We start from the raw sequence: 14,247 nt of genomic DNA on the forward strand, positions 1-14,247 counted from the left end.
CCAAAAAAAAGAAAACTAAATAAAAAAAAAAAAAAAAAAAAAAAAAAAAAAAAAAATCCAAACACCCAGCTGTCAAAACCATACTATGTTCTCCCTATTGAAAATAATAATTGTGGCTTTAAAAGAAGTCAACAATTTAGCAAGATTTATTCACTTTATTTTCACTGAGTGGAAGATATTGGCTCCTTCAGAAACACTTAATTAATACATGCACTGCTGCAAATTAGCTTATATGTAAAAATGAACTAGTTAACTTCTAAGACCAAGTTCTACTGTAAAAACCCTACAGACCACTCAGTGCCTTTAAAAAAAAGTGTGTTTTTTCAGTGGCTATTTATTGCTCTTATGCTGATATATCACTGTATGTTTGCATCACTGAAAATACATGTGGTGTATGTGGTCTTTTGTGGCAAAGACGTAAATGCAAACTGCTGCAATGTACTTTGAGATACCTGTCCTTGCCTATTTAACTCGTTTCTTACTGTGATGTTAAGAGACTTGCATGGGATGCTATGTGAACTAAGACTCTTCTTGTTTCACTCTTTAAATGAAGACGTGTTTGCACAAGCAGTATGTTGGATTGAATTCTGAACATGTTCTTTGCTCTACATTCCCTTCTAAGAACAGTGAAGAAAAACTTGTATTGTATTAGGGAAAAGTTCATTATCTTCTTTCCTACCAAATTGGCTTATATTTACAGAAATTAATGCTTGTGTTTTTTCATGTATAAACCTGCAGTCTTTCATTAGGTGACTAAATGTTGCTATGCATTTGAATTGAGAGAGCTGTGCTTATGAGGCTGCAGCTTCAGATTGATTTTAATAAAAATATGTATGTTGCATTTCCTAAAATTTTACGCACAAGTATTCTAATTAATAATTTATCAAAGTATTGGTAGACAACCTCTCTGGTGTATCCAGGCTACAAATGAGATATTTCTATAAATCAGTTCCAGAGTTGTGCAAGTTATTTTAAAAGACTATATCTTCAATTCTTAATATCTGCAAATGCACACCGTGAAAACAAACATTTATCTCTGTTCTGTTATACAATGTGGCTGAAATAGTTCCTGTGCAGGAAACTAGATCAAGACTGATGAATCTTGTCACATACGGAGAGCATAATCAGTCTTAAACTGTGTGTAGGACATGCACTGGGTGTCTGCAAAGGATGAATGTCACCCATTTAGTCTTGTAACTCATGAGGCTGAATATGCATTCCCTATTCAGACAATTCTCTCTGGTGCAATAAGGAGCAGTTTTGCCAGTATAAGATCTTCAGGGGAAAAGTCAGCCCTATTATGAGGGAAACAAGTAAATTATGTTATGGAATTCTTTCACCTCCTATACCATATCTGTTTCTAAAAGTAGATTTAATGTAAACAACTCTGCATGCACCATATAAAAAAGAAATTGCCAATTATGCACAATCTAACTTGAGGTGGAAAATCTAACCCCTTACCCAGCACTGGAATGCTTAGTAACAGAGTCCTCTATCTCCCCTCACTCCTAGTAAGCTTTGTAGTAATAAACAGAAGCTCTTCAGGATGTACACCCCTCGGAAACATAGGTATTCAGCATCCTCCTATTCACATGATGTTTGAGAATGCCAACTAATATCAGGTGCATGATTCATTCACTTCCCCTCCTTAGTGCTTTGAAGTTCCTTACTTCTCCAGATGATGTTTCCAATTTATTTTTAAGTGCTTGTAAATCCCTTTTTGCTTGTTGCCTGCAATGCCATTAACACAATGGCAGCAACACTAACTCATCCAGCCAGATAATTGCAGTGCACAGCACACCGCAGTTTTACAAAGCCCCATTCCCCTTCTCTGCCTGAGACTTCAACTTTTTGAATGCATTACCCTGTGGAGATCTAAAACTGGGGTTGAGTATTTTGATAAAGCCATTTCCCCAAGTCCAAGAGGATTTTTATGTCCATGGCAGTTGATTTCTCCATCTAATTATTAGTGGAGAATGTTAAGCCGTAGCATGCTAGGCAATTACAACAGTCAAAATGTGCAATTGTTCTTGAGAAGAATCCCCTTGGACACATCTTGTGGATGATGTGCCTGCATCCTGTGCTGGAAGGTAGAGGAATGCATGTGAAAGCAAGCATCTGCTTCAGCTGAATTCTCTGGAAATTGTGTTTCTTACCAAAAATGGTAATTCCTAGATAGATGGATCTTACTGGAAGAAGCCTATGATTCATATCTCAAGCTGATTGCATTTTTTTCTTACTTTTTAAAAATAATGTAAAAGACAGTATAAGTACAAACTGATTACAGGAAATTAGGATCAAAATAGTTTCTCTTCATTTAGAAATTATTTGGGAAAAGGAAAAAATGCACAAACACCCTATTTAGTTTTTCTGTTTGACAATTGAACTATAATATACTGTGGCCTGAAATTCTTGCTATTACTTATTGAAGGTATGAGATACAACACTAAATTTCTTGAGTTTGTGGTCCTAGCATGAGACTGGTGGTGAAGTCTTTGAACTTTAGGTCTCACACTATTATCCACTGCATTTGCATTTGCTCAACTTAGCTTAATTTCAGTAAAAATATTTGTAGGCTCAGTAAGAACCAACACCTGTATTTACAGGTAGCTAACTGCTGAAAATTGGCGTGTACATTTGCTTGCTGTTGTTTGCCATAGGTGATAATTTTTGGCAGTTTTAGCTTCTGTCTCAAGACTCAAAGCCTTCTTCCTCATCCTCAGACCCTCCAGTTATTTCTGATTCATTTCAATTTCTTCCTATTCTTGCTTCCACCAATTGGCTCAGTATGAAAAGCTGAAAAACAAGGTGAAATTATGGCTAGTAGCTAGCAGTAGTGCTGCAGGTCTGAGACTGAGGCAGAGCAGAAGTTTTAACTTGACCAGAAATCTAGGAAGGTGGCAGAAAAATGGGGGAGTGGGACTGGTAAGGAAAGAGATGCTCAGTTAATAAAGCATAGGGAGATGGTCCGTGGAAGACAGAGAGAGCAAAGGTTTGCTTGCATTTGTCAGTTAAAACTCTTATCCAGAGTAGTCATTTGGACCAGGAAAAAGTGATCGTTCCCTCTGCAGTGAAGCTACAGTGACCTCTAGTGTCCCTACACACCCATTCCTTCATAGATCAAAGGTGGCAAAGGCAGAATTTGTAAACGAAGAAGCAAAAATTAGAAAGTCATTTGCTATCCTAGGGAAGTGAGTGCCTTGGGCATGAAATGGGAGGAATGAGTCACAAGATCCTACAACTGACCTCTCAGAAGGCAGACAAATACAGAAAAGTCATTTGCTTCCTTTTCTATAGCTGCCAGTTGCAATTGACCTCCACTAAAAGGTGCTTCAAAGCTCGAGTGTTATCGATAAGAATACATTCCACAACTTTCAACCTGCAAGAATAGAGGAGTGATAGGTCCAAAGAGATTACCATTGCCAGGGAAGTCTGTCGTAGGAAGAAAAATGTATGTCAACCAATTGGGCTAAATTATCAGTCATATAAAGTACTAGAAATTATGGACAGACACATATCTAAAGGAATGCAGAGATAACTGGAGACAGCTGTGGATCTCTCAGATCACTGTAATTTAGTTTTGATTTAGGAACTTGTGCTATTTTATTTTCCTTTTTCTTTCTCATGGTTTTTGCCTTTTGGACAAACACACAAAGTTTGTGAATACTTATGGAGATGCATGAATATCCAATGATAATTAACAGGTTTACATTGATTCAAGGGATTTCTTTTGGATACCATGTAAAAAGAGAGGAGAAAAGGTGAAAGATAAAAATATAATAGGCTCGGACCTGAAAGATTTGAAGGATGTTTAGCACACATAAGCCAGTACTGATACAACCAGCATTAAATCAGCATAAAGGGCCCTAAAGGAGTCACTGGCTATTGATTGAAATGCAGAATGTCCAAAGATGCTTGAATGGTGCGTTATCTTCACTCTGCAATTTTAACACTGTCTCTACTGCTATTGCAACAAAGAATTCAGAGCCAGGAGCTAGGCTGTATCCTATAAGGAAAGGGACTTTCACTCTGAGGAAAAGCCTGGTCAGGGTATGCTCAAAGTGCTCTGATTCAATTACTCCTTCATGATCTGTTATTTATCGTACACAGAAGAGCCCCAAGACAGTGTGTTCCCAAGCACAAGGTTTCTTCTCTCAACCTTTCTTCTCTACTGTCAGCCACACAATTTATGCCTGTGCTGAGAAGGACCCAGTGACTTCAGGAACATTTCCCACCAGTCTCAAAATAGGAACAGGGATCCAAGAAGCAAAGAACTGCTCTAACTAGTCTCTTTGGGTATGCATCTCAAGATGCAGAAGAGAGTTTTCAAACACTCCTTCCTTCAGGGACTGTTTCTCTTCACAATGCAGTACCCTCTGCATGGACCCTTGGCATGCCAGTACATTGTCATTGCTACGAAGCAGACTTGATTTGAGTTTTTAAGTATAAGCTCTACAGTTTACATTAATATTTTAATTCTCAGCATTGCAATTTTGAAAAATGTCTGTAGTACAGATAAAATGCCTGCTGTTCCTTTCAACATTGCCTCACTGCTTTGATTTGGAGGACTAAAGATATACAAGTTAAGTAGTCATTGTGTACCATTCAGCTCTTATAAATGAAATAACCATGTCTACCAATCATTTAAAGTCAGCCACTGCTTTCCTTAGTACAAATTAATTGACAGAACAACACATGTGGTGTTTTGACTTTGATTTTAAATTTTCATTTTTATTTTGAAGTTAATGTGATTATTAAAAAATATGACATATATAGATAGTTTTTATGGCTATTTTACCCATTTTCCTTTTATTTTTATTAGTGCAGCAGGAAGAGAGCTGTCCAGAAACTTTTTAACTCTAATGTTTAAAAAAAAAAAGCATCACTGACTTCATTTTTCATTAGCAAGTACAATCTGAGCCATAAGGGGAGTTAAAAAAGGGGGACACTTGTAGGAATAATATCTATAACAATAAGTCAGTTTTGATTCTCTTCCTTATTCTGTATAATATGACCATGCAATAATATGGTTAATAAATATTTTACAGTTTATATTTTCATGGCTGTGAAATGCAAAAGATTCCTGAGCTGAAATATAATTCAGTCTTGAAATGTAATTTGTATTCAAAGCTAAATTCTGGAACACTTTTCTTTCAAATATTAGGTTCTCTGCGTCTTTTGTATTGCTTATGCCACAGCATTGGGTAACAATTTACAATGGAAATAGATAACATTTTCATCCCGGTGATGTATTTATTTCAACAATTGCTTATTTGGGCAAGAAAAGAAAGGGATTACATTGAGAAATTATAGTAAAGGTATTCTTTCAAGTAATCCAACATGCCATATAGAAATAAATTTATCTAATAATCTTTCTATTAATGTGCTCATTTTTCAGTATTCTTGAAAATTATCACATTATAAGCACCCCAGCATGTGTTTTGCCTGCAACAAACTGCATCCTTTCTGCTCTCAGGGATGTTTGTACTCAGACTGAAATGCTATGCTTTGCTATGCATGGACAAAGATATGTTTATCTCAATATTTCACAGCCACACAGGTTTATAACTACTTTCCATTTCATATAATTACATATTAACACTGTATTTTCAGAGTGCAGTAGGTTAAACACCTAAGAACCACATAGTCCATCTTGGCATTAGCTAATTATCTGCAGGATCTGTTCCTGTTCAAAACATCTTATGGGCATGCTGAAATTAAATTCAAAGACCTTGAGAGCACTAGAGAGTGTCTTAACTTCAAGAACCACCGTAATTTTCAGGTAGACAGTCATTGGTAAAGGTGTTTCAAAAGACCCCTGCAAAGCCTACAGCAGGGCAGCAGGACTGCAAGTCCCAGAAACACCATACCATGAACAGACACTGCATTGCCCTCATCATCTCCTCTCTTGAAAGAACAGGACCACTGATCAAGGTGACCATTCCCCTGCTCAACCAATTGAATTTTACCTTGCTTATAAAAGAAGGTTTCCAGACCTTGGTATCAGACTCTTCCTCTGTTTGCCCTTTGCGTCTTGTGCTACAGGAAGGGACAAACAAAGGCAAAAATGTTAAATAATTAAAAAGCCTAGGTAGCTAGTCACAGTGACCATAAGATGTTCATCAGATACATTTGGACAAAGGTAATTTAAGCACCAGGAAATAGAAAATCTATAAAACCCACATTTAGCTGGCTAGGGGAGATGATTACAGGCACAGCGGGGGAGGGGGGAAAAAAACCCCTTACAACTGGTCAAGCATAAGACCACAGGGTCACCATTGATGCAGCAGACACAGTCATGAGCTTGGCTGGGCTCTGTTACCTGTCCAGTACCACCTGCACAGGGTCAGCTCCCAGCTAAATCTTCAGCAATGACTTTAGGGAGCACACAGCGTATCATTACATTTCCATTAATCAGTCATCATGCTGTTTCTTGGATATTTGATTAATTTTGGTTTTGTCTTGTCCATGTAAGTGCTCTAACAAGGAATTCTGGACATGAGTGATCACTAATCATGCATATGAAATGTTGGAAGTGCCACATCCTGCAAAAGCATGAATATACACTAACAGTATTTTTTGCCTGCTAAAAAAATCTCAAACCAGACAATACTACATGGCATGCAGTAACAATAAAATAAATTTTGGTTTTATTTATCTGAAGATATGGCCAGAAATGCACTGAACTTGGCTGACTAAGATGGAAACAAACATTCAAGTTCAAGGAATAGAAAAAACATCATAGAGATTAATGTATAATAATTGGGTGAAATTGTTTCTATTTGTTATTTTTAATTTCCTTTAGAAGGTTATTCTGTACTGTATGATAGACTGGCAATGCTAATGCTTCTATCAAAAAACAATTACATCAAATCAGTTCCATTCACAAATTAAATATATTCAATGAAAATAAAAGTGTTTAAGAAACAGATTCATACCAGTGAGATTTTTTACACATTTTCAATAATCATACAATAGAAAAAATAAATGGATTGAAGTAACTATGAAATAAAATATATTTCTATCTCTCACAGCCAAAAGCTAAGTTTCAAGGAGCGGGTCCGGATGGCCAGCCCACGAGGTCAAAGTATAAAAAACAGGCAATCTTCAGTCGGAGATCGCCGGTCCCCAGGTGCTGACATTGCCACCGAGGGCAGCCCAACCAAAGTCCAGAAGAGCTGGAGCTTCAACGACCGAACCCGCTTCAGGCCCTCGCTGCGGCTGAAGAGCTCCCAGCCCAAGCCCATGGTTGATGGTAGGAGTTGTTCACCCCTTTTTTGCCACTGCACGCTGCTCCCAGCCTGCTCACACTCCTGCACACTTGCACAGTGACTGTACACATTTTAGGAAGGCAGAAAGTATTTATGTTTGGGGCCAGAGACACAAGCCAGCTATAGTCTGCTTCAAAGACCCTGATAATGTGATTATTTTTTAAATAAGAAATCATGTCAGTGGTGCATAAGGAGCAACCGGTGGGAAAGGAGTCACTGAAAAGTCACAATAGACTAAAAGCATCCCAGGGATTTGGCTACAGCAGCTCTTCTGTCATGGCCCCTCTCCCACCACTGAGCTCAGCTGCTGCCCAAACGTGCTGCCTCTTGCTGGTGGTCCACACAGCACAGCCAGCATTGCCTGTGCCTTTGCCAGCCGGGAGCACAGCTTGTGCAGAAGTGGCTGTCTCAGGCAAAGGAGTCCCAGTGCCTGTACTGGTGATGAAATCACCTGCCACTAAGGGATACAGTACTGGGTGCTTTCAGTTTTACAGGGTTGTATCTGCCTTGATAAGGCAGGTAGATTTTGCAAACAAAACCAGTGTTATTGCTTTTATGTATTGCTTTCTATAGGGTATTTTGGATGTAGGAAGCACTCCTAAAAATGTCTTGTTGAACGTGCAGCAGGCAGCCCAGCCTTTCACTCAAGCTGTCTCCTATGCTGCTCCATTCTCTACCTTAAGTCAAATTTGGCATTAAACTAACCAGTATTCAGGCAAGGATCTTCATCTGATGAAGCCTGCCAAACAAAGACAGTGACTCCTCTAACCAAGGAGCACCAAACTGGGTGACAGCAGCCCCCTGGCAGGCAGGAGCTGAGAGAACCAAGTGAAACTGACCCCTACGTGGGACGGGTCCAGCACTGAAAGGTGCATTCACATAGCTCTGGGAGTACTGCTGCCCCAGTGAATTTTGCTTTGGGTTTCTTCATTCCCATATTTCCCAATCTATGAATGTTTTGCTCTTTCTTGGGGTATCCTCCATGTAAAAAACAAGAGAAACAAACTGGTTGACTGCCACAGAATGCAGTGACGCTGCCTGAATAGGAAAGGTGCAACCTCTTTCTACAATGGCATCATGCATGCTACATCCAACAATTGTGGTAAGACTAATTAGAAAGAAGTGCGATGTTGATGTCACTTCCTTTTTAAGAGCACATATTATCACAAATGTGTAGGTTGCAAAAATTCATTGAACTGCAATGCCCCATCCCTCAATGAGGATGTTCTACACAACAGGTCTCTTCAGGAAAAGCCTGGGTAAATAAACATTTCCTGGAGGGCAACCAAGACAAACCAATGGTATTTGCTAAGGTCATCATTCCAGGCTAGCCCTCCCCCATGGAGATGTCTCAGATTTTCCAAAATTCTGAATTTGCCTGAGGTACAGTGAGTTGCTGGGGTGTATCATCTACCAAGATACTATCCAAGTTGCTCCACGGCACTATCCATTGCTATCCACTCCTATCCTGGGTTACAGGCCCTGGCTTATGTCCCATGGCAGCTGTATCACAGGGGCTGTGTGACCTAGCCTGGGTCTCACACTGAAGTGAAGCTCAGCCAAGGCCACAATGGGAACTGAGAAATGCTCTAGGTAGCATAGTGGTTGAAGCTACCCTGTCTAAATTTAGGCATCTGACATAATCAGTTATAAAGCACAAGTATCATCCCCAAACTGCATCAGAAGTAATTTCATAGGTTAAACCCCTGTAATTCACACTGGGCCTGCAAGTGACCTATGGAGAAAGGAACTTTTTGAGCACTCTCTGAGAGTATCAGTGGCTCACTTTTGCCCCAGCTCTGCAGTCTGCACCTCACTGAAGCACCTGTTTCATTTTTCATCAGCCCATTTATCATAGAAGCATCTCCTCAGCATGTCCCCTCTTTTGTCCTGTACATATTATCACCAATAACAACCATGTGCACAAGCACATCATGCTGCCTCTGACTGTTTCCCTCTCACGGAAAAGGTGGCATAAACAGCACCTGGGGTATATCTGTAGATAAAAGACAGAAACAACAACAGAGCACTCATTGCTGTGCGTAAGCCCTTGAAGATCTTCCCGCTCCTCAGGGTGAGCACAGCCTGTTTCCTGGTCAGTGATTTCCAGCTACTAGTCCACCCTTATGAACTGGGGCCAACAGATACAACCCATTTCTCATCCGTGGCAGAAGGAACAGCTTCCATTGTCTCCAGCTTTTAGGCAAATGCCAAGTTTCCATTCTGGGACCTCATCCAACTACTTCTAGGACCAGTATGATTAGAGAGATGTCCAGTGTGCTCACTTGCTGAGAGACAGCTCCCTTCTGCCTTACCCAAACTTTTGCAGGAAAAGTCAGGCACTACTAACCTTCATTTCTTTTTCTTTCTTTTCTTTCATAGCTTGATACTTTCTGCATTTGACAGCTCAGTGAAAAAGATCTCAAGTTGATGTATTTAATTTAGAAAATCTTGCTTTTTTCACTGGATGAAAAAAATAGTATTTGCAGCATATTATTCTTATCTCTTGCTTGCCAGATCCTCCAATTTCCTCCTTCAGGTATTCCCCCGCCAAATAATTAATAATTTTGGCAGGCCAATCGTCAAGCCAAAACTAGAAGCCAAATTTTTCTGGGTGAAATCTTGGGCACAAAACAGTACCCTTGAACACCTGGTCCTTCTGGTGATTCCTACATCTCTGTAGGGTGTTTGGTGGAAGAAGAAATTACATTACAAGATACCTTTGGGGCAGTGACAACATAGTGCTGGATACCCAGATCAGTGTCAAAACTTCATATCAGTGAAAAAAATGGAGTCTTACTATGAACTTCCTCTTCCAAAAGAGAAAGAGGAAGTTTTTCCTCTGTATGGGATGTGGAGTTGTAAATGTTCTGCCTAGGCAGAGGACTGAATTCTGTGTGAAAATAAAGGAAAGATGCAAATACATAAGGAGAGGATTCCAAAAGGAAGGAAATTTGTTAGCATATGAGGATGCTTTAAGGCAGATAGATGGTCAACACAGAGACTTTGCAGTGCTGACTGAGTTCTGGTAAGGACATGGCTGGAATCTGGGCCAAAACCATCAGAAAAAGACTGCTGGAGAAACTCAACATTAGCAATTAGAAAATTGCCTGCAAAGGGAGGTTTCGAGCCCAGACAGGAGCTCATGGGGGTAGCTAAAACGGTAATCTGATTGAAAATGTAGTAGTTTGCCTCTTAGGTTACCCAGCAACAAACACTCTGGCATTCCCCCACTGCATATTAAAATCATAGAAGGAGAATTTCTTGGCAGCAAGTAAAACACTTAAGCCAGGGTACATCCCAAAAGGATTTTGGCATAACAGCCTTAGAACAGTGTGACCAAAACCATTGCACAAATGCCTTTATTTATGGTTAGTAACAATCTTCTGAATCTGCCAATAGACCTTTTATTGCCATTGACAAAGTGGGTCTGAAAGGGCCCACTTTGAAATAATAAATAATTATTTCAGTTACATATGTGCATTGGCAAATGGAATCCAAACATGAGAGAGGTTTTGGTCATGATGGTCAGAGACGTTTTTGGTTGCCTGACTGGAGATGCTTTCTAGAGCATTCAACAACAGCAGAGGGGAAAGTGAATATCAAGACTTACATAATCTGATTTTAAATACGTGTGCAGTTTCTGGTGACGTGTGGTTCACAGCTTCCAGAAATCTCATTAAAGAGGGGACTCTGCACAAATTCACAAAGGTGCCAGAATGTTGTATTTCCAATCTCTGTTATTAGCATAAAAGAGGATTATCAGGAAGAGGTAGATGAAAGGGATATTTTCACCATTCAAGAATGGTAAATAGTGAAGCTTTACAAACCACACACTTAAAAAGGGTCATGGAAGAGCCTTCCCCAAAGGAATGCTATGTCCCATGGGCAAAGGTGCTGCCTGACCTTGAAGCCCCTCACAGCCCCCTGTGCACCTGTACACAAAGTGAGCCAGGAGCCACCTCTGGCCCCAAGGCCTCCTCATGCAGTATGGCTTTGGTTCTTCCCTGTTTTGTTAACAAAAACAGGGAAGCTGCAACCAAACTGTCTGTGGGGAGTGGTGCCCAAAACATGAGAATACCCACCGGCAGGGTCAGCCCCATGACAGAGTCTGTGCTAGTTATTAAATAGTACAGGTGATCACATGCCTTGCTGAAGGCACTGTGCCCATGCCTCACTGTATGTTGTGTACCCAATCCACAGACACTAAACCACACAAAATCTCTTCTTTATAATGGTGTTCCTGTCCTGTTTTGTTTTCTGCTTGCCTTACTTTCTGAGGAACAGAATCTTTTCTGCTTAAATCATGCTCCAGTCTTGTACCACCACAGCTGAATTAATGAACCAATATTATGTTGTGGATGCAGTTTTCTGTGAGGGATAAAAATACCCTATTATATTTGTTTTCTTCCATCCCATGGTTCTAAGCCTCTGAATGAGTTATTGTGCCTTTACTGTAACCTAGAGACATTGTGTGGCTTTTTTGAATAAAACATCAAAAGCGTTCAGCACTGGAGATATTACAAACATATTTCATTTGATTAATTAAAAAGAATTCTCTAAGGAAATATTTGATTTCTTGCACCATCCCCAAACATTATACACTCACATGACCTTTAGCCTTTCATTCCCTACAGAGTACTTGCACAAAATCCTGAGGGTAGAGTATATTATAAGAGCCATGGAAAGAATGCAATTGTGCATTTCAGCCCCCACATCCTCAGTTACTACCATGTAATTTATGTGTTACAAAAATGACAAGTTTTCCTTTCAGTAGCATAAACAGCTTGACCTTGGATAAGGTTCACTTGATGTGGCAGAAGTCCTTAGTTGGGTTGCTTCTACATCTAAGCTTAAATTTGCTGGTTCAAAGTGAAGCTGCATGTTGTCAAAGTTTGAATGAAATTTACTAGCAATATCTCAATCTGTGCTAGACAAGAGATTTATTTTCTTGTTATTGCCTTCCATGGAGCAGATAGAGCTCTCATTTATTACCATTGTCAGTATAATTCACTAGGAAGATCTGGCATTCTGATCTAAGTTCTGAGTCATTTTTGTGAAAATAAGTACAGGCCATTGGTTTTGAGGCATTATTTTAGTTTATTCCAGCCAAAGTCCTGGCCAAATGAGTCCACAATTTAATCTCTTTCTTTATGATACCTCTTGAGGAACTTGCTGTGCACCATTGCTCACTGGACTCAGTGGCCACAGGTGAATGATTATTAAGCTTAGCTCTGTGAGGAGCAGCAGCAGCAGACCATGACACAGAAATATGTTTTGCATGGGTTTCGGACACCCTCATCTGCAGTGAAGACTATACAAGTGAGAGAAGAACTAATTTTGAGAGGATGCTCATAAAACTTCCCAACTACATGTAACCCACTTGCACCAAATCTGAAACATTTGAGGAATAGTTTTATTTTTATGAAATATTACCAAGGAAATCCTTCATGGCTTTTTAAAATACAGGATTATCCTGTATTTTATACCTGAATCTAAAACAGCTATAGTTCTCTAACCCTTTGCCCCTATCTATAACCTCCCTCAACAACAATACCTGGAAAACTCCCAGGGCACAGGACCTGTGAGGACCTTATGGAATATCAGACATATATCAAGTAATATGTTCTACAAGGTCTTGCAGGGAGACAGTCAATTAAGTATGACATTTAGCTCATTAGTCTACAGCTCCAGATACCATCATATGTTTCTGCAATTTATTTTACAGTTTTTACTTCTTGGATATGGTACATATAAAATAACAGAAAGGTATAGGTAAAAATACACTAAAGCCATAGAGTCACCTTCTTTTACTTTTCTCACATGGCCATCTAAAGTTGCTGGCTAATTTGCTACTTTTTATAATAAGATCAGCCTTTGAAGCAGCAGAATTATTGTTCATTTAATGACTTGTTTTTAGAAAGCCTCATGGTCCTCCATATCATCATTCAAAATTAAAAGGATTCCTTTTTAATTAAGCAGTGGGAGCTGTTTCATGAAATATTGCCAGTGCAGAAATTTCTGAGAAGTCAAATAATAACTAAGGGAACGGAATGCTAGAATTTTAGATATTTGGAATTTGCTTGCATTATATGATAATTGATATTAGGTTTCTGACCTTAAAAAAATTGCACTTACAGAGAAAGAAAACTGTATCATTATATCCAGAATATGTAAAAAACTTTCCACCAATTCCATCTTCCATTTTAGCCAAATCAGAGGATTTTCAGAAATGCTTTAACATAGATAATGTTGTTAGGAATATTCTTTAAGATACTCGGCGTCACATTGAGCTGCAGTTCCCAATGATGTCCTCATCTCCTCCCCAGCTTTGTCTGTTTCAGAAGAAAGACAAGGAATGGGCTATTGATATAGCACTAGTGAACTCCCCAGCAGTGCTGCCAGTAGAGCAGAGGCTCTGGCTGGGCAGAAGACAAAGCTTACAAGCCTGTGCAAAAGTGCTCCTCCTTACAGGAGGCACCAGTTTCCTTCCTTTTCTGAGAAACTTCTTTCTAGCACGGAGATGGCAACCATTTCATAAAAGCTCCCTGTAAACAAGATTTTTAAATGTTGTCAGTCTTATCCCCTCTTTCTTAATTTTTCCACTTGAACACTGTTGTCTACTACCAGGGATTTTGGTGTCCTTTTCTAAAGAAATATTAAGTATCTAATGTGAAGAGCACATCACTTGTTCTGCCTTCTTCCTTCTATCTTGATTAGAAGAATGTCTTTCCTTTTTTTGGTTTCTTTTTCCAGAGATCAAGGAAATAAATACATAATTCACTCCCTTGGGCCTCCTTTTTCTGGCCTCTGCTCTGGAAAGCATGTAAACATGGGCTGCTGCCTTTCCTGCTCTGGGGGAGCTTTGGGCATTCTTATTAAGTATGTGATTAAGTTCCATCACAATTAGCATTGCTTTCTTTAGTTTATTTTTCCTATGGAATTTGGTGAGCAATCAAAGTAAAACAAAGTGAAC

The 14,247-nt window shown here is 39.4% G+C and overlaps 1 protein-coding gene across 4 annotated transcripts in view; it reads left to right on the forward strand.

Moving 5' to 3' along the window:
- Nucleotides 1-14,247, forward strand: part of KCNQ5 (potassium voltage-gated channel subfamily Q member 5) — a 278,104-nt gene that overhangs the window by 246,953 nt on the left and 16,904 nt on the right. For 2 of the 4 annotated variants that reach the window (XM_041477407.1, XM_041477410.1), the window contains exons 10-11: nucleotides 1,513-1,569; nucleotides 7,035-7,255. In XM_041477407.1, the coding sequence (XP_041333341.1) occupies nucleotides 1,513-1,569; nucleotides 7,035-7,255 (278 nt within the window). The remainder of the gene's footprint in view (nucleotides 1-1,512; nucleotides 1,570-7,034; nucleotides 7,256-14,247) is intronic. The other 2 variants (XM_041477408.1, XM_041477409.1) reach the window with 1 other exon arrangement.

Source organism: Pyrgilauda ruficollis, unplaced genomic scaffold, assembly GCF_017590135.1.
Source record: "Pyrgilauda ruficollis isolate IOZ18807 unplaced genomic scaffold, ASM1759013v1 scaffold40, whole genome shotgun sequence".
NCBI lineage: Eukaryota > Metazoa > Chordata > Aves > Passeriformes > Passeridae > Pyrgilauda > Pyrgilauda ruficollis.